Source organism: Spermophilus citellus (genome assembly GCF_964194105.1).
Source record: "Spermophilus citellus genome assembly, chromosome: 6".
In the NCBI taxonomy this organism is placed as follows: domain Eukaryota; kingdom Metazoa; phylum Chordata; class Mammalia; order Rodentia; family Sciuridae; genus Spermophilus; species Spermophilus citellus.
This window is the reverse complement of record NC_138187.1, coordinates 133,969,733-133,990,782: the sequence shown is the minus strand read 5'-3', so window position 1 is coordinate 133,990,782 and position 21,050 is coordinate 133,969,733. Positions and strand designations below refer to the sequence as shown.

General features: G+C 37.4%; 1 protein-coding gene across 10 annotated transcripts in view; it reads left to right on the top strand.

Annotated features, from left to right (window-relative positions):
• Positions 1-21,050, top strand: part of PPP1R12B (protein phosphatase 1 regulatory subunit 12B) — a gene marked incomplete at its 3' end in the record, with an annotated part of 222,463 nt that overhangs the window by 130,771 nt on the left and 70,642 nt on the right. For 9 of the 10 annotated variants that reach the window (XM_081298885.1, XM_081298884.1, XM_081298888.1 and 6 more), the window contains 5 exons: positions 265-355; positions 3,864-4,055; positions 6,152-6,341; positions 6,431-6,543; positions 7,697-7,738. In XM_081298885.1, the coding sequence (XP_081155011.1) occupies positions 265-355; positions 3,864-4,055; positions 6,152-6,341; positions 6,431-6,543; positions 7,697-7,738 (628 nt within the window). Of the gene's footprint in view, positions 1-264; positions 356-3,863; positions 4,056-6,151; positions 6,342-6,430; positions 6,544-7,696; positions 7,739-12,770; positions 12,899-21,050 lie in introns of those variants that run through there. The other variant, XM_081298890.1, reaches the window with a different exon arrangement.

The following is a 21,050-nucleotide window of genomic DNA, read 5'->3' as shown; positions in this document are numbered from 1 at the left end:
AAGATATTCTCTCTGAAGGCTTATAGGAAAGGATTAAGGAAAGAAGAAATAGAATCTTTTTTTTTACAGGTGGTACAATTTTGCCTGAACAATAACACATTCACAAATTATGTCTTCAATTCAGTGATTTTTACTGATGTCAAATAGCATTTCTGCCATTTGTACTTTGCCTTAATTCATCCTTAGCGCATAGAAATCCCTTCAGTGTGTAGAAGCACCTTGTCATTCCTCAAGTCATGCAGCAAAGATCCTACTTCTCTGTAGGTCCTATCTGACTCCGGTACGGGATGAGGAAGCAGAGTCTTTACGGAAAGCACGTTCCAGACAAGCTCGGCAAACACGAAGATCTACTCAAGTGAGTGTGATTTTTTTTTTTAAATATCCTTTCATCTATCTATTTTTCCATTGCAGGTACATTTTAAAACTACTAAAGTGAATGCTTTATCCCAGCCACTGTATTAAAAACTCTGTTAAATCTTACACTACAGAGAATCAATTGAATTTATAGTTCCATCTACCCACTCTCCATTGTACCTCTCACTCATACCTCTGTTCCTCCAGGCTCAGAGCAAGACTCATCATTCCACTAGTGCTTGGGGGTCTTAAGAACCCTGTGCCCTGTAGAAGGGAGGGTTGAGGGCTGTTGGACATAAACAAAGCATGGAGTAGATATATGTGTGTATGGAAATATCACAATGAAACCCATAAATATGTATTAATAATTATATTAAAAAAGAATCACATTAGGAATCCCTAGGGGAAAATAGTTAGCACTTCCTCAAAATGTTAAATATAGAGTTTATTCAACCCAGCAGTTCTACTCTTAACGTACATATGTAAAAGAAATAAAAATGTCCATATAAAAACTTATATGTAAGTGTTTATAACAACATTATTCATAATAGGCAAAAGGTAGAAACAAACCAAATGTCCATTGGCTAATGAATGAACAAACAAAATGTTCTATGTTCATACAATGGAATATTATTTGGTATTAAAAAGTAATGCAGTACTGTTGTTACATGCTACAACATAAATAAACTTTGAGAAAACATTAAGTTAATTAAGCTCAAGAGGCCAGACTCAAAAAGTGCCATATGTTGTATAATTCAATTTATATGATGTATCCAAAATGGGCAAATCCAGAGAGACAGAAAGTGGATGAATGCTAGGGGCTAGAGGGAAGAGGAATGGAAAATGACTGTTAATAGGTGAGGGGTTTCTTTTTGGAATGTTGAAAAGTGTTCTGAAATTAGATAGTGGTGATAGTTGCACAACTCAGTGAATAAACTAAAAACCATGGGATTATTTAAAGGGTGAATTTTACAATATGTGAATTATATTTCAGTAAAGACGTTACAAAGAAGGGTGGGGAAATCCCTTAAGGGAGCCATTGAAACAGTTTAAGGATGAGTGATAGAGTCTACTTTATGTTTCACAAAAATCCCCATGCAGAGAATTAATGGAAGTGGTAGGCAGTGTTTGTTTGCCAAGCCTGGAAATTAGAAGATTTGCTGGGAAGCTGTTAATAGTAGTCCAAGCTGAAAATGACAAGGCCATGAACTCAGGTTGTGATGGCAGTGAGAATGGAGGAAGAAGCTATGAATCAGAGTTAGTTAAGGAGGAAAGAAAGATTAGCCCATGAAGCAGAATGAAAGGGAGTATCCAGAGAAGTAAAAAGGGAAGTAGAAAATAGTGATGGCATAGAAATGAATGAAAAATCAGTTTGCACAAAAAAAGAGAAGTTGAACATTTTTAAATGCTGCAGAAGTCAAGTAGTAAAGTTGATGACTGAAAAAGGGACATTATTCATAGCTGCAAAAAAAATCCTTCTGTCTTCTCTGACCCTCAGAAAGTGAGTCAGGTTTTCCTTTTTTATTTTTGCTTGATGATTATTTCTCTGTTTTGCCTATTAGAATGTATCCTCCTTGAGAACCAAGGTGGACTATATTTTTTTTTGTTTTGTTTTACTGTGATAATCATACATAACATAAAATTTACCACTTTTTCCATTTTTAAGCATACAGTTCATTGATATGAAGTGCATTCATGTTGTTTTATAGCTATTACCATTATCCATTTCTAGAACTTTGCTCGACTTTCCAGACTGATACTCTATATCCATTAAACAGTATTTCCCTTCCCCCTGGCAGGCAGCATTCTTCTTTCTGTCCAATTTAGGAACCTTACATAAGTGGAATCATGCAACTATTTGTCTTTTTGTGTCTGGCTTATTTCATTTAGCACAGTGTCATCAAGGTTTATCTATATTGTAGCATATGTCAAAATTGTCTTCCTTCTTAAGGTTAAATAATATTCCATTGCATGTATATGCCATATTTTATGTATCCATGCATCCGTTGATGGATACTTGGCTGTTGTGAATAATACTGCTGAGAATGGCTGTACAAAATTTTACTTTGAGACCCTACTGTCAGTTCTTTTATGTGTTTATCCTTAGAAATGGAACTTACCAAATCACATGCTCATTCTACTTTTAATTTTAATTTGTGTGTTGGGGGCGGCACACGGTAGGGATTAAACCCCAGGGTACTCTACTACTGAGCTACATTGCCAGCCCTTACTCTTTTGCATTTTAAGACAGAATCTCACTAAGTTGGTGACACTGGCCTCAACTTTAGGATCCTGCTCAGCCCCCAGAGTCCCTGGAATTATAGACATGCACCACCCATGCCCAGCCTATTTTTCATTTTTTGAGGAATCGCCATGCTATTTTTCATTTTGCATTCCTATTTCAGGTTACAAGCTTCCAAAATTTACTTCAGAAAGTAAATTTTGAAGGTCTTTTGCTTAATTAACTACAGACCCTGAGTGATCCATGGCTTCTCTTTGTTTCAGTACATAGCCTCCCCTCTACCCATGGTCTTTTTTAACCCCCCACCTTTCAAAATCAGTGTTAGGTGTGCTTATTATGTATTACTGTGTTTCTTTCTTTGTGTGTGTATGTGTGTGTATTTCTTAATATTCTTATATCATTTTTGTTTGATTAAAAGTTTCTTGACAGAAATAATTGGTGTTGTCTTCATAGTTCTAGGGCTTAAAGACAATTATTAAGAGAATGAGTGAATAAGTGAATGAATGGTTTAAAAAAAAAAAGCAAGTTATGCATTTGGTGTCCATCAACTACCTTCCAGCTCTGGTACATCCCTTTTCCTCTGATTACTTGAGCATGTAACCCCTTCAGTTAGACTCATCACATTCTCTTCCTAACTCCTTTGTCCCAGCTGCAAGTGACTCATTATTTGCTTTTCTTCTGCCTTGCTGCTTTTGTGACCCAGGGGCAAACATTAATTGTCGGAAGAACCTCGCTGGATGATTCCTAGAGTTACTTGGAAATAATATTAAAGAAATAGCTTACTTTTTCTTTTGGGAGTTCTTTTTGTTGTTGTTCTAGCTTTACGCTGAATTTTCATCTTTTTGGATATGGCTTTTCTTTCTACGAGTAAAATTAAGTTTTTCCAGCATCTGCTGTTCAGAAAATCTCTTTTGTTAACAGTTTGATCTTGGGAGAATAGAGAGTATTCACATAAAAATGCCAAGAACTATTTGGTATGGAAGAAATATATCTATAACAGGCAGACATCAGTGTTGACCTATTTTCTGGGGATCAAATTGGGAAAGCTAAAGTATTACGTTTGAAATGTACCTAGATTCAGGCCTGGGTTCTTTGCACACAGAGATGCTTATTTTAAGCATATATTGCTTGAAATGGCCTCATTATGCATTTTGGGATCTTCGTCTGGGATTTGAAAACCGTTAGATCTTTTTGAGAGTTTCCCTGCTTACTCAAGAGTTATTCCATGTTAGGGTGAAACTGCCGTGATCTTGTGCTATTTTCCCAGGGTGTTACCCTAACAGACCTTCAAGAAGCAGAAAGGACTTTCAGCCGGTCCAGGGCAGAGAGGCAGGCTAGTGAGAAACCTGCAGGCACTGAAGGACTGGAGGGGAGCACTGAAAAGCAAGAGCCCTCAGCTGTCCCAGCAAAGGAAGCTGGGGAAGACCAGCAACCCGGGGGCAGGAGTCTGGATGAAGAGGTGAGCTCATTTTGCTGGCAAGTACTGTGACAAAAGCAGGATAATTGGCTTCTGCAAATCTGTTCTTTACTGATCATTCAAATGCTCTTCTACCTTGCAGTGGACCACTCAGGAATAGAGTACTTGATGACTGTCTTTAGTTGGCAAACCTATGTGACAGAAAGAATTCAAAGGATGTCATTCCTTAAATGACCATTTTTTCCCTCCTGGGAGTTAACTAATGCTTTTAAATAAATACCCACCTATTCCAAAAAGAGAGGCCACAGTATAATAAAATGCAAATAAGAATATAAACATTTATTAAGTATTTTTGCCAGGCACTACTTTAAGCATTTCATGTGTTTTTAATCCTCAAAACAATCCTCTGAGGTAGATATTGCTATTCCTATTTTATCTATGAGGAAATCGAGTCACAGAGATTGGGTAACTTAGCTAACATTTCATGCGGCTGAGGAGTGGATAAACAAGATTTGAACACCGGCAGTCTGACTCCACGGCTTGGTCTCTTAACCACTAATGTGTTCCCCAAACTGCTACAAATGTAAGGGCTTACAGAACACTCCTGGGTGTACATTTTTATTTATGTTGGGTGGACATTTTGATTTATGTTTCATTTCTCTGGTGGAGTTGGTAGTCACAGGTACAAGAGTATACTTAGGGATAAGCATACTCCTGGTTTACCTAAGATGGTTCTAGTTATAACTGTTGTCTCTGTGCAATTATTATTACCACTTCTTTCACTCTTAAAATTGTAATTGATAAATTTTATGGTCAGTTTAGTTGTAGGAGAAAGGAATCATCTCTTTCATGTTCTAACTCTGAACGGCTAGAGTCCATATAAACTGGTGTTCTGTTGTGTATTTTGTTTTATAAGCTATTATATTTATTAAATACTTATTATCATATATTATTCTAAGCACCTAACACTTACTGTCTTATTGAATGTTCACCATCCTGTCTGAGGTGTTATCCCTGTATTACAGATAAGGAAGCTAACGCTCAGAGAGGTTAAATAACTTATTCAGGGCCAAACAGCTAATAAATACTATAGTTAGACTTTGAGCCAAATTGCATCTGACTCCAAAGCTTACTTTATTTTATTACTTCTGTCTTTATAATTGTTTTGTTGTTGTTCTCTATTTTCTTTTTTTGACCTAAAGATGGAACCCAGGGCCTTGTTGTACATGCTTGGCAAGAAATGTACCACTGAGCTATGTCCTCAGCCTCTTGTTTTCAGACAGTATGTTGTTAAGTTGCTCAGTCTGCCCTTGACCTTGGGATCTTCCTGCTTCAGCCTCCTGAGTAGCTAGGATTACAGGTGTTTTTAATTATAATTTTATAACTAAATTATCAAACACCAGGCTTGTTTTATAATTTCTAAATTAAAAATTGTACAAAATCTGTATATTGTGAACTCAGTATGCTGTAAGAATTTATGCATCTTCGATAAGCCAACTTAAGACTCATTGTCAAGTTCTGTCGTAACCCTTAGAAAAAAGTATTTCAAAGGGGAAAATGGGAATTTATGAAAAGCTTAGGGGACTGGACTCAGTGGTAGAGTACTTGCCTAGCTAGCATGTCTGAGGCCTGACTCCTATCCCCAGAACCATTAAAAAAAATTAATAGGTTTCAGTAAACATCATTATGGCAAATTAATGAGTATTCAGAAATTAGTAGAATGTTCAGATTTATTCTCTGTTTTCAGATGCTTCCTACATTCTGCTCCTTTGTCTTGAGCTTTTTTATTTTCCTTTGTAAACTTTGCCTTTCAACACTCTGAGAAAGCTCATCATGCTTCCTATTTCACTCCAAGATCAAAAGAATTTTCATTAACACAGCACTGTCTAGTGCCCTTTAGTCATTTTAAGAACAGTTTGCCTATACTGCTAGCAACATGATGGTCTTTTCAAAGTAGCATCCAGAAGCTGTGGTTTTCTGATTAATTAACTAACTTCAGTTCAGCTCAGTGATTGTTGATTGAGCATCAGCTATTAAAATAAGACTCTTAATGAAAAAGCTCATCTTGAATAAATCTGCTATCTTTATCCTTTGGCTGGACTTGACCTCTCATGGCTCATTCTGCGAATTATTTCTAGCATGTCTATCGTCGTCTAAGGTGTCCAGCTCAGCCAGACAAACCCACAAAACCAGTGTCTCCTTCTGCATCAAGACCTTCACTCTACACCAGTTCTCATCTGCTACGAACAAGTAGATGTTCCATCCCTGATTCTGAGAGTTCAGAGATCACTGTGAATACTACAGCTGCAAAGGAAATGGACAAAAATGGTATGTAGAGTTTTAAAAGGTGGAAGCCACTCTCTCGTGCACATTGCTACAGATTCTTAAGAGTCATGCTTTACTTTATCTCTGGCTAGAAAGTGAAGAAGTGGATTTGGATGATCAGTCCTCTAACAGGCTCTCCATTCGAGAGAGGAGGCGGCCCAAGGAACGAAGAAGAGGCACGGGCATCAACTTCTGGACAAAAGATGTAAGTAGATTAGTCCATACTGGGCCATAGCACATTATGCTTGGCTGCCAGTCTTTCTGTTGAGTTCAAAAGAAAGAGTCCCATGTGGTACCATGAATCTTGCAGATTGATAAGAACTATTACTGAAAAAAAGCAAAACAAAATTTAGCTAGTGTGGGGCTCATTTAGTATGTTCCTGCTGGATTCCCAGTACCAAGAATAGTACTAATCATATGGTGGCACTCAGTTTTGATTGATGAAGAATTTTAAGAACTTGAAATTTACAATATAATTTAACCAATATAAACAGATCTAACAAGTAAATAAATTTGCCAGATTTTAGCTCTCTTCCTGAATATTCCTTGAAATTCATATAGTCAACAATATCAATACCACAAAAAAGCAGAGATTTTTAACTAAATGTTTTAGGAGAGCTATAAGAAATTTAAAGAACTTGAAATCTGTAAGTTAACGGAAGTTCATTTGATTCAATTTTATTCTTCTGGAGGAAAAAAGGATAAATATAAAACAGATTAACACTGACTTTTAAATAAAGAGAGATGTACCAGTGCTTACCAACAGAGACATGCATCCCCCTCCATGTCATGTTTACCTTTTTCACTCAACCTTGCTATTGGAATCTAAAAAACCAAGCAGCCAATAATTCGAAACAAAAGCCCCTGGTTACTAATGACTCATTTGAAAATTAGATAAAACTATTCAATGGGACAAGAAATGAAACAACAATATGTATCTATTAGAAACTACCTTTTAGATAAGAATATTTCCTTGTTATAGAGCTGAATAGACTAATACTTTTTTTTTTTTTAATTCCTATGGTGAGGATCTAACCCAGGGCATTGGGCATGCCAGGCAAACTTTCTACCAGTGAGCTACACCCCAGCCCATAGATTGATAACTTTGGGCAGAGATGATACCTTTTTTTTCCCAACTGTGGTTGATTTGACTTTTTTTTTTTTAAACCATAGGTGATATTTCTAAGTTGCCTACTTGTGAAAGCTGTTAGAAGTAGCATCACAGAGTATCACCTGGCTGTCAAATCTCATTGCCCATGTTTGAAATGCCAAGATGTATAATTGATAGGAACTGACCTTGTTGCTTTAAAATATCCATGATGATGATTCTCTTGTTCGTCTTCCTCCTTCCTTTTCAGGAGGATGAAACTGATGTCTCTGAAGAGGTCAAGGAAACACGGGTAAGTGACAAGCCAGTGAGGCATATCTCTTTAGGGCTCAATCTTGCTTTGATGCATATGATTTTAATAGAAGAGCAGGACCTATGCAAATTGAAGCTGAGGAGGAGTTTGGAGATAGACATTCCTCTGAGAGGCATGGCAGGTGTTAGATGGTGGTACTTCCTCCTGTGGTGTAACAATACCCATGCTCTTAAACAGATTTCCAGCTTCTGTGTGCCGGCTGCTAATCTCTAACACCATTACAGGCTCCATCTTTTTCTCTTGAATGTTATTGGATTGTAGAGTACTTTGAAATCTTTGGAAGAAAAATAAAAAGTGGTATTTTTATGGATCCACATTGATAAAGAGGAACATAAGTGTGGAGTATGTGAAACATCAGATAGTCTAAAAGTCATTTATATTTGACTGTGAAATAAGGTTAAGCACCTCACCTATTCTATAGCCCTGACCTCATAAAGCCTAGCCTCCATCTGCAGGCCTGTACCCAGCATTCTTAAAAATAATCCAGGTTCTTGTGAGCCACTCCAGTGCCATAGAATACTGGGGGTTTTCTTCTTTTTACAGTTTCATAGGAAGGAAGGAATTTGGTTTTGACTAAATTAATTGAAATACATGTGCTTTCCTGTGAGAAATTACATAAAATGATGGCCTTTTTAATACTCCACAATTTATTGGACTTGTATTCTCAGAATACACTTATCAACCCTTAATAATTAACAGTTAACTCATTTTTAACAGAAGAGAGATGAATAAGACATTGTCATCAACTCACCTACATTTTAGCCAAGATCCAAAATAATCAATAGTAGACTTTCAAAAAGCAGTATCTGTAATGACTTACAGTAACACCAGTGAGAATTGCCTACTCTGGGTTGAAGCTGAGGCTACTTCACAAAGATGAGCTGTGTTATGTGGAAATAGCACATAGCTATTCCCTTAAGGCAAGTGTGTGTGTGTGTGTGTGTGTGTGTGTGTGTGTGTGTGTGTTTGCATGCATGCAAACAACAGCAACTCATAGATTCTTTAAAAATCTTGGATAGGATTTTGCATATAGAGAGAATGAATATAGAGAAGTTCCTTTGGGGAATTATGCTTAAGCAGAGAATTTGAGTAATAGATTACAGAGCACTGAAATGCATCATAATCCCTAGAGGATTGTACAGGCCATTTAAATTAATGGATTACAACAAGGAAGGTTTGATGTCATAGAATGTCTTTTGTCAGTGAAAATCTTTGTCTCTACTTTTCAAAATTTCTCAGCCCTGGAAAGTCCTAACCTCGAGTACCAAGGAATGAAAACTATAATGATTTTAATGCAGTGGTTCTCATGGAATTTCATCTTAGGACCATTTACTTAAGATAATAGAAAAACTTTTTGGTTTGTGACGAAAAGCAGAGACTATTGAGGTTTGCTGTGAAAGTCATTTGTCAGGCTGAAAAATATTCCACTCTTCCAATTGCTTAAGGCATCTACTAGTATTTACCATGTGTCAAGCAGACTTCAGTGTGACTCTTAAGAACAAACAGCCTATTACCTCTAGATTGGTAACTTTGTACGCAGGTAAGGTATTGGTACAAGCACATTCCAGGTACCATTCTCTAGTCCCACCCACAGTTCTGCAGAAGGAAAGACTGATGATGAGTTGGTAAAGTGAGAGGCTTCCTTTTTTGAAAAGTCTTCAACTCTAGTTTATTTCAATTAAACTGTTTATCTGATTTTCTCTTCGGAGCGCTTGCTTCTAATGCTAGCAGGTTTGAAACCATTATCCATATGGGCTGCAGAACAACACACCTAATGATAACCCAGTGTAAATTGCTGCAATTCTAGTTCAAGACAGTCACCAGTATGTTATGAATCTTAGACCACTCTCTGCCCTACTTTCATGTCCATCCATCAGGCAGTATCATAGACTCAGCTCTGTAGCAATAAATGAGAGGACATTCTGTGGAAATGGCCCTGTTAGCTAATAAGCATGAATTTTGCTGAAAAGCCAGGGCAGTTCTTTTCTTTCCTGATTTTGATTTAGTAAAACTGTATCTGCTATTAAAGTCACGCAAGCTCCCTACTCTCCTCTAACCTTCTCCTTGAGAGTGATGGTATCTATTATTTTTTAAATTCACTCTTCCCAAGACTCTGACATCTTTTTCTTTTTTTCTTTTTTGTGGTGTTGAGACTTGAACCCAGGGCTTTGCAAGTGCTAAGCAACAACTCTACCACTGAGGTAGCCCCATAGTTAGCTCATGACATCTTATTTTTTTAACTGAGATATAAATTTACAATCAATAAAATACATACATTTTAGATGTGTCATTTGGTGAGTTTTGACACTTGCATATACTAGTATAAACCACAATCCAAATCAAGATATAAAACTTTTCCCTTACCTTAAAAAGTTTCCTCTTATCATTATGTTAAGTGAAATAAGCCAAAGTCAGAAGGTCAAGTGTCATATGTTTTCTCTCATCTATGGAAGCTAGAGAGGAAAAAGGAAAAGAAAGGTGGGGGGTGATCTACACGAAAAGCAAAAGGAGATCAATAGAGCAGAGAAAGGCAACCAGGAGCTGGGAGGAGGGGAGGAAGAGGAAAAGCTCTGGGGAGGGATATTGGTCAAATCATATTGTTATACTTTGTGCATGTACTAATATGTAACAACAAATCCCCCCCTTTATGTACAGCTGTAATGCACCAAGAAAAAAAGATATTTAAAAACAACGTTTCCTCTTGCCACTTTCTAATCAATTCCCTGTCCTGAGAAGCAACCATTCTTTCTAATTTCTGTCTCTATAAATTAGCATTGTCTATTCTTTAACTGTGTGTGTCTGTGTTTGTCTATGTGCGTACATATATATGAATGTACTGCTTCTTAAGAGTGAGGATATGGCCAGGCCCAGTGGCACACGCCTGTAATCCCAGTGGTTCAGGAGCCTGAGGCAGGAGGATCAAGAGTTCAAAGTCAGCTTTGGCAACAGCAAGGTGCTAAGCAACTCAGTGAGACCCTGTCTCTAAATAAAATACAAAGTAGGGCTGAGGATGTGGCTCAGTGGTTGAGTGTTGTGAGTTCAATCCCCAGTAAACCCCTCCCCCGAAAAAAGAGTGATGATATGTCAGTGTTATTTACATGTATACACACATATGTATATATACACACATATATCTACATATGTATATGCACACACATATATGAAATCATCCAGTAATATTTAATTTTAGGTTAGAAAGGAAAGTTCAATTATTATTATCTCTATTTGTGTCTCTAATCAGGGTTAGAGCTAAGATGATTCCAAATATATATTGATTTCCCCCCATCTTCTTAAAGATTTTATAAGCTTCTTTAATTTCTCATCCCTATGTCAGTAACAACAGCATGATTAAGAAGCCTTTCTATTATTAAACTAAATCTCTGCTGATATCATTGAAATTCATTCCTCTTTATGTACTTAGAAAAATGTAACCAAAATGTAAACACCAGTTAATATTTAGGGCCAGGCATGGCCTGATGTTTGCTATCTGTGATGTGTGTGATAAAGATAGAAGTCACATATTGCTATACTAGTGTCAGTAAAGAGCAAGAAATATGATGAGAAGGCTGGGGGCCTTGCCCACATCCAACATAGTACATGGTTTTCATCAAAACCCATCCCCAGTGGTAATTCCATCAGCTGGTAAGATAGACAAAGACTATATATTGATATTGTAGCACCTCCTTGACAGATATGTTTATAGCAATTCTCTTTCATTATCCACATTAGGTATGGGCCAGTCTCTGTAAATCTAAAGATATCCTTTGTCTTTCTAAGTGAAGAGGAAACTGAATCTAATTTTAATTTGAGAAGAGGTTATTTCAGTCATATCTAAAAATGCTTTTATATTCAAGAATGTATTTACTATTTACTGTATAGTGGTCTCCCTGCTCCATGGGAGATACTTTCCATCACCCTGAGGAGATGGCTGAAACCACAGGTAGTACTGAACCCTACATGTGCTATACTTTTTCATATTCATACATACCTATGATGAAGTTTTATTTATATTAAACATAGTAAGAGAGTAACAAAAAGAACTAATAATAAAATAGAACAGTTACAACTAAAATTAAATTACCACTATCTCTGCTCCTGTGCTTTGGCATCATTATTAAGTAAAATAAGAGTTACTTGGACACCAGTACTATGTGATATCAGTGTCTTAACAGTTGGTCAGAAGGTTACTAAATGACTAACAAGCAATAGTATACACAACATGGATACCCTGGACAGAGGGATAATTCATGTCTCTGGCAGGACAGGGTACCGGATAGCATGAGATTTCATCATACTACTCCAGACAATACAATTTTAAAACTATGAGCTATTAACTTCTGGAATTTGCATTTAATATTTTCAGACAGTGGCTGACTGTGAGTAACTTAAACCAAAGCAAAACCACAGATAAGGGTTTTGCATAGCAGGTGCTCTGGAGGGAATGATCATAGGCACATCAGGGAAGGTGGTGACCATTTCAGTTCTCTCCACCTTTTATTTTTGTGTCCTTGGACTGACTTTTGCTTTACTATGAGTTTTATCTACTGAATTCTGGTTTTCCCCCATTTACTCCTCTGCAGTAGTCTATTTTTCAATCTGATCCTGTTGTGTAATTGAATTCATCACTAGAGGGCACAAGTGGTCAACAGAAAAGATGTTGGTGAGCAAGCAGAATGGTGCCCTGAAGAAGCTGAACCTAAACAAATTGCTCCTGTTTTAAAAGAATTGCTGAAGAACCTAGTTCAGTGTAGTAAAGGTATTTGCCACCCCACTTTTGGTCTCATAGAATTGAAAAGGAATTTATAGATAACTTGATTTAGGAGCCTCATTTCATAGTTGAGAAAACGGAGACCAGAGAAGTTAATAACTTGGGGATGGGAAACCTGTGCAAGGAAAAGCATCCTGTATCCTGCATCAGGGAACGTTTTAATTTGATGGTAATATGCAGACCTGGAATTAGGGCTTATGTCCTTTTCCACACCCTATTTATCCATTTGGTTTTTTTACTCAGCAGGTTACATGTTCGAATTGACTTGCTAGTAGCACCTCACCTCCTTGAGTGAAGGAACGTCTTCTTGAAGGACAACTTAAAAGCCTACTCAGTATCAAGATTCAGTGGGTAGAGCATCAGCATTCTTCTGCTGTCCTTGACATAGGTGGGTAGTTATGTCTGTCAGGAAGTAAGAATTCCCATACTTTTGTTAGGAATCCCCTACCCCACCCTGTTGCTTTTAGGAAAATCAGGTAGTATAATCAATCAGGACAAAACCAGTGAAACTTTACCCTCAAAGTCGACACTGGAGCTGTCCTAGCTCTGAATGGAACTAGTAGATTGGATTACTAATCACTCCTCAAAATACATTGGTAAAGGAGATGTTATTAAGGAATTACTAATTTATGACTATTGATATGCTTGTCCTAGATGACTGGTTATATGCTAGTGGAGAAAAGTGTTGGTAAAATGTTCTAAAAGAGGTAAGCAATTTAATGTAAAGTTTTCAAACTAATAAGAGAACCCAACTTTAATTTGTTGGCAAAGCTTGGTTTTGAACTGGAAAAAATAAATGCTTCAGAAGTGTCTCTAATGCTGAAAGCCACTACATGCATTTTTCATTTTGTCCTTCCTTCTCTATTATAAATATCTTCCTGTTCTTTCATTCAACAAGTGCTTTTAATTGCCTCTTATGTTCAGGTACTTTTCTAGATTTTGCAACAATGAACAAAAACCTCTGCTTTCTTGGAATTTACATTCTAGTGAGGGAGACAGACAATAAATAAAATAAATATGTAAAGTAAATAATATGTTAAAGGGTGATATGTTACAGAAAATAATGTGTTAAAAGGTGATATGTTATGGAAAAGCCATACAGAATAAGTAGGATGGAGGAATTAGATGTGCCAAGGTGGGCAAGAGGCTCATGCTATAAGTAGGGCAGTTAGGATAGGGCTCTGTTACAGAATATCATTAGAACCTAGATGAAGTAAAGTAGGCAGCCATGTGGCCATGTGGAGGTGGGGTGTTATGGGCAGAAAAGGAACAGCAATTGCAAAGACCCAAGGCAGGGTATGCTTGGCATGCTTGAGAACAGGTGTAAAACCCAGTGTGGTTAGAGCAGAATGAGCAAAGGGGCTAGACAGCATTGGCTGATAAGTTGTCATTAGAACTCTAGCTTTTGAAATATACATGTAGATATCTTACCGAGTTTTGAGCAGAAGAGTGACATTATTATACTTATATTTTAATGGTTCACTCTACCTGCCATGTTGAAGATTGTACTCTGAGGGGGGGGGGGACATCAGTGGTCTTTAAGATTCAGTGGAAGCAGTAATGTCAGTTAAGAGGCTTTTCCAATAATATTGGAAAAACAGAAAGATCCTGAGAAGTTGTTATTCAATATACATTTTGAAGTTAGAACCACTTAGATTTGCTATTGGCTTGGATTTAGGTTGAGAAAACAGGTCAAGGTTGATGCTAGAGCTTTTAGCTAAGACAACATGAAATGGAGTTTTCATTAACTGAGATGAAGAATACTATGGGAAGAATAGATTTGGTCAAGGAAGAGTAGGCATTTGGTTTAAATTTAATAAACTTGATTGACATATTTTACATGGAAATGTCAAAAGAACAATTAAGATATAGGGGTCTGGAGTTCATGTGAGTGACCCAAGCTTCAGACATAAACTTGTATGTCAGCAAACATATAGATTATATTTTAAACCAAGGGGTTGGGCCAGGTGCGATGGCACACACCTGTAATCCCATTGGCTCAGGAGGCTGAGATAGGGGGATTGCAAGTTCAGAGTCAGCCTTAGAAACTTAGAGAGGCCCTAAGCAATTCAGTGAGAACCTATCTCTAAATAAAATTCAAATAGAAGGGTTGAGGTGTGGCTCAGTGGTTAAGCACCCCTGGGTTCAACCCCTAGTACCGAAAAAGAAAAAAACCAGGGGTTGGATACAGTCACCAAGAAAGTAACATCATATAGAAGATTCCTAAAGACAAAGCCTGTAGCATTCCAGAGTTCAAAATGAGGAAAACGAGAAGAACCAGCATGAGACTGAGAAATCCTGGCACTTGACTCTGAGAATATGAATACAGTTTTGTCTTTTTTCAAATCAAAAACAGAACATAGAATAACAGATAGTTTTGTATTCTTGTTTTTTTTTTAAAGAGAGAGTAGAGAGAGAGAGAGAATTTTTAATATTTATTTTTTAGTTCTCGGCGGACACAACATCTTTGTTGGTATGTGGTGCTGAGGATTGAACCCGGGCCGCACGCAGGCCAGGCGAGCGAGCGCGCTACCGCTTGAGCCACATCCCCAGCCCTGTATTCTTGTTTTAACATTTTTTTTCTCATAGGGATATTAACCCATGAAATCTTTTCAGCCTTTTTATAAAAGGATCATATAGTGATATAAAAGTTGAGTATCCCAGAGCATCCTCTGATGTCTTTTAAAATTAAAAGCATTCTTTACAAACCTTGTCCAGAGACCTTTGAAGCCCAGTTATGTCACAAGACTGTTCTTACCACATCAGAGAGGTTCTATTAATTAATCATGCCTGAAAATGACCTGTTAATTTTACTCACCTTTTAGTTACTTTTGCCTTGCCTAGATTTTTCTCAGCTTTGCTACATCTTCAAATCACTAGCTCTTCCATTTCAGTTAAGAAGCCTTCTTCAAAGACCTTGTATTTTAAGATGCTACTTAAAATTTGATTTAGCTCTGTGATGTCTAAAATGGTGATTATAGACCGAATCTTAGAACTGAAAGGGTCTTTCAAGGCCATCTAACTAACCCTCTCATAAAGACAACAGCTAAGGCCTGGAGAGATTAATTTGCCAGGATCACATTGTCATATCCCTAGTCTACAGCTGTCACCTTGCCTTCATTTGAATTCTTATATTTGTTATATGTCTTATGTCACATACTTTATGACAAATAATGTAGTGTAGAAGCTCTGAGTACTAACTCAGAAGCCAGACTCCCTGGGTTTAAAATTAAAATGTTCCAAATCTATAAATTCCTAAGTCAGATGAGAGTAAGTCTTTTGGAATATTTTTGTTGACCTTAGAATCATGTGATTTTAAAGTTATTTATTAATTTATCCTTAAAAATTATTACTTGGAATGTGAGCATGATCTGGCTATGACATCTGTCTCTCCATTAATTGCCAGAGTTGATTCAGATTATCTGGCTGGCTAAGTAAGTGTCCCCTTCCTCCCTTACCCATTTCATGTGCATCTTTCCCAAAGCTGAACACTTGGTTGAAGAGGACGATCTTCCCTCATAGGGAAAGACCACTTCTAGGTCAAGGGTACATGAGTAGCTGCACTTTGCTGCTAGAACCTCCAAACAACCTCTCAAGAATGGATTATTTGAAAAATAAGAGAAGTAGCCCAAATGCCTCTATAATTCTAACATATGTCTGACACATACCTGAGGGGTTTTAAGGACTGAATTTTAAAAGGGATCATTGAGATAGGGGAAAGAAATGAGTAGAAATGGAAGGAACAGGATTAAAATGTTTCAAATTTTGCTTGGAACCCTTTGAGTTCCTAAGCAAGTCAAATCTCTGCAAATTTCTCCCTTGATCAAGCAGACTTTCATTTTTATGACTAAATTTCCCCTCGTATGTGTGCTTCTCTGACTGTTTCTAACAGTCCTAGTTTCATAAATCTTGACTGTTTTTCCCCAACTTTCTTTCTTTGAGTAAATAACAGCCCATTTTTCTGTTTTTCTAAATTTTTACTACTTTGCTTCTGGCCATTTTCTGGATCTTTCTCTCAAGCAGTAATTTTTAATCTTGCTACTTAATCTTGTGAAGCCCCTTTATGTCCTGAAGAGGATTCAGCAATTTTCTGTCCACTCTCCACCGCTGGGCAGTATCTTTGCCATTCTCCTTTTAGGTAAAATCCTAGGTCTGTTTTGCTTTCCCCTCTTTCTGAGGCCTGATTGCCTAATATGGTAAGGTATTTCCCAGACAAGCCTGCACTGTTGAGATAGAACAACAGCTTGACTAAGTTTAAAGACATGGTAGGTGAGCTATCAGAGAGACTTAAGTTGTTTATGTAGTAAAGTAATATTTTTGTTGTATACTATATAACAACTTCAGTCTTTTTTTTTCTTAATAAGCCTTAATTTCTTTTAACAGAGTTAAAAGAATAATAAAATAGAGGTTTTCTTCGCTAACATCTTTATTTTTAGGCAGATAGGGAATGAGAGGGTTTTAATAAGGCTGAGAAACTTAATATCATGCTGATGTTCACAAGGATATAAAAAATAAGGATAGACTTAATAAGCAGTGGCTGTTAAAGTCCTGTTGTGGCCAGCCTCTGGGAATTGGCAGACATTCCACATGTAGAAAGGCAAGCTCTCCTGGATCTGTACTATTGATGTCCATGGATAATCCTGGGAAGGAGATGGAGATTGAGAAAGGGCAGCCAACCGATTCTGTATGGGGGAAGTTGCCTGCTACCCAGAGGACTCCTCTCTAGTGGCTGACTCCACAATGGCCTGGAAGGATCTCTCCTGTCACTGTACATTTGCTCTTTCTTTGCAACTGTAGTTTCTTAAAATACTATAGATGCTGTGATTTTCTATATATGGGTTGTGCCTTGCTCTAGCCCAAACCACATAAACCATCTTAAGAACAAAGTTTCTTTTGGCATCTTCCTTTTATGGACTCTATTAATTTTAGGTCATGCTGTTGCCAAGGAAATTTCAGTAATCAAAGCTTACATGTATTCCTTGGAGACCCTGAAAATTTGGACCCAATGTCCCATTACATCAGTGAGTTCTGCCTTAATCAGAAATCTTTTTTAACATAGAAATAAACTGACCTTCAAGGTTTCTGTTTGGGTTTCATTCAAACATCTTATCCAAAGATGTGAAAGATTTATCTGACCTCTAAGAATGGTGTAGTTAACCTCTTGGCTTTTTCTCTTCTTTCAATTTCTTCTTTCAGCATCTAGCTGCCTTCAAGGTTGTTAGCAACGTGTGACCTTACGTCTTTTCATTTGCAGGGACCCTTAGGAGCTTGAAATTCTGATGGAGCTTCTCCCTGCCCCCCCCCATGATTACAAAAGGAAATTTTATGAAGCACAGAAAAGTATACAACAGTGGTTCTCAAAAGCAGCAAGAGCATTTTTAGAAGAGGTTATAAAAATTCCTAAGGGCCCTTTCAGGGAACATAGTGATGGGGCATGTTCTAGATGCATTTATTGGAAGGGATCAGATATGCCAGATGCTAGATTTCGAAAGATGTCTCACGTCCAGCAGTTGTCCTGAGCTTGCTTGACTCTTGACTTTCTCCCAGGACAGTCTAAGATGAAAACCTGTCTAGTATCTGAGTCTCAAACCTTACTTGATTTTATGTACACACTCAATTGGTAGGGAGCAGTTCTGAGAATTCAAACACCATGTAAATTGAGGAGCAACTGCTGAGTTTTGCTCATCCTGATAGTAATGCCATTTATATTATGATGACTTAACAGATTTTACAGGTCTGCATTTTACCTCATAAGAATCTTAAGATGTATCCAAACCTCTTACTGCTTTGTTATGCCTCCTAATGATATTGGAACAAGAATTAACACATTGAAAAGTACATATTTAGGGGCTGAAGGTGTGTCTCAGTGGTAGAGAGTGCATGAGACTCTTGAGTTCAATCCCCAGCATCCAAGTACCCACACACATACACACACACACAGTTTGTTATAAATTTCTTCACATTTATTTCTTCTCACTATGTTATTTTTCATGATTTTAACTAAGTTTGGTATAAGTGAATTTCATTTCAGGATAGTAAATGTGAAGGGTATTAAAAATATTTGTTGTAAAAAGGGAATCGTTTTTTTCTATAAAGAATAAGAAAAACCTTTCATAACCATACTATTCAGAAAAAAAAAATATATTGCTAGCATTGTGGTAATTTCCTGCTGGTATTTTTTCAGTTTATCTTTGAAAAAAGAAAATATTCAGGGCCAACTAACAATGTTCTTGAGAAAAGGATCATTTTCAACTTGAGCATTCCTGGAACCCCATCATTACCATTATGACAGTTCATACAGTTGTCTTCAAAGGAGTTGGGGTTCAACTCTTTTATCAAAGTAGTCAGTCCTATGATGGCTTTGATCATAAGAGAGCCTCCAGGAATAATTGTTCCCCTTTCAGTTGGAATCTAAGGGTTACCTTGGTTACAAAAGTATTCATTTCTTCTGCTGATGGCATGGCTAGAGAGTCTTAACCATGGCTTAGGCTTAGCTAATGTTAGAGTTCTGGGCCCATGATTGAAGTATAAAGCTTGGTGTGGGATTTGAAGCCCATTTTCAGCAAATGCAATGTTTATAGACTTGCCCCTGCAGGAATGTTGAATTGAGGCTCTAACCAATGCTGCCTTTGAAAGTGTTGTTTTGGTAGGACCTAAAAGATAGGATAGTTGGGGTGAAAATGTAAAGATGAAAAATTTTTTTATATTTATTTTTTAGTTTTCGGCGGACACAACATCTTTGGTTTTTTGTTTTGTTTTGTTTTGTTTTGTTTTTGTATGTGGTGCTGAGGATCAAACCCGGGCCGCACACATGCCAGACGAGCGCGCTACGGCTTGAGCCACATCCCCAGCCCTAAAGATGAACATTTACAAGTTACCAGTTTTAATTTTTCTCCATGCCATCTCAGTTTTCAATCAAGCAAGTTCAAGAATCAGATAATAACCATTTAGGGGCCATGAATTTCTTCATAGGGAAACCGTAATTTTGTATCCAAATATGATCCTTAATGTGCATGAATGTTCACACAGAAGTACCTTAACAGAGTTTGGGATTTTAGAAATACTTGATGTTTTTTGTGCTTTGGAATTTTTTAAAATGTTTTCTTATAATTTGAATTCTATAGCTTAAACTATGGTGATGTTTTTGGCAACTGAGGAAAAGAAGGGCATTATTAAAATCTATTAGTAGGGGCTGGGAATGTGGCTCAAGAGGTAGCGCGCTCGCCTGGCATGCGTGCGGCCCGGGTTCAATCCTCAGCACCACATACAAAGCTGTTGTGTCTGCCGAAAACTAAAAAAATAAAATAAAATATTAAAGTTCTCAAAATAAAATAAAATAAAATCTATTAGTAGAACTGGGCATGGTGGTGCACACCTGTAGTCCCAGTTATTTGGGAGGTTAAGATGGGAGTATCAGTTGAGCCCAGGAGTTTCAGGTCAGCCTGGGCAACATAGACCCAGCGAAGAGGGCAGATATTCTCCAGTACTATGTGCTAGGGGTGGACAAACCAGCCTAAGGCTTCATTTTGTCACATAAACACTCTAGATAAGGGTTCAGCAAATGTTTTATGTAAAGGGACTGATCGTAAATATTTTCTACTTTAGGGGTCATGTTGCCTTGTTGTAACTATTTGACTCTGCTATTACAATGGAAAAACAGCCATAACAATTATGTAAATAAATGGAGTAACTGTTCCAATTAAACTTTATTTACAAAAACAGGCTGGTGGACTGAATTTGACACAGTTTGCTGGCCTCTACACCAAGTTACTGATCTAAAAAAATGTTTTGCTGATGTCAACATGACACGAAGTGTCAATTTTCTGTCATCTGAGCATAATTCTCCTGATTTACCATCAATGTTTTTGCAGGGTGGGCAAGGGAAATCATCTGTTTAGAGGCATGTATGTTGTCTGTCTGCACTTGGAAAAGCATTAATGAGAAGCTTCCTGAATGGGATAGTGAACAGAGAGGGAAATGGATCCAGGTCATTTTAATGTAGTTCTGTTCTGTTTCAGTTCTTTACCTCTTGAGGAAAAAGTCTAGAATGATTCTCCCAATGTGTCCCCATTTGCTTTTCTCATCTGATCCTGTTCCTCTTCCCTCCCAAGGATCTGTCTTTGAGGTTAGCTGAGATTACAATTTTGGGATATATAATTAGTTGCCACTTAAGACATTCTGTTTTTGTAAACTGTGACCAAAAGTGACTTTGACTTAAAGTGTGTTTGTGAGAAGATTGTTAATTGCTGTCATTCACTTTGATTACTGGTTGTCTTTGAATTCCTTAGTCAGACATAGAGTATGGACCAGGCATAGTGGTACATTGCCTGTAATCCCAGCTACTCAGGAGGTCGAGACAGGAGGATTGTAAATTGGAGGCCAGCCAAGGCAATCTAGCAAAACCCTGTCTCAAAATAAAAGGTCTGGGGATATCACTTAGTGGTGGGGCACAGTCCCCACCATGGCAAAAAGAGAGAGAGAGAGAGAGATTATAGAATTTATTAGTCTTTTGCCTTATCAACT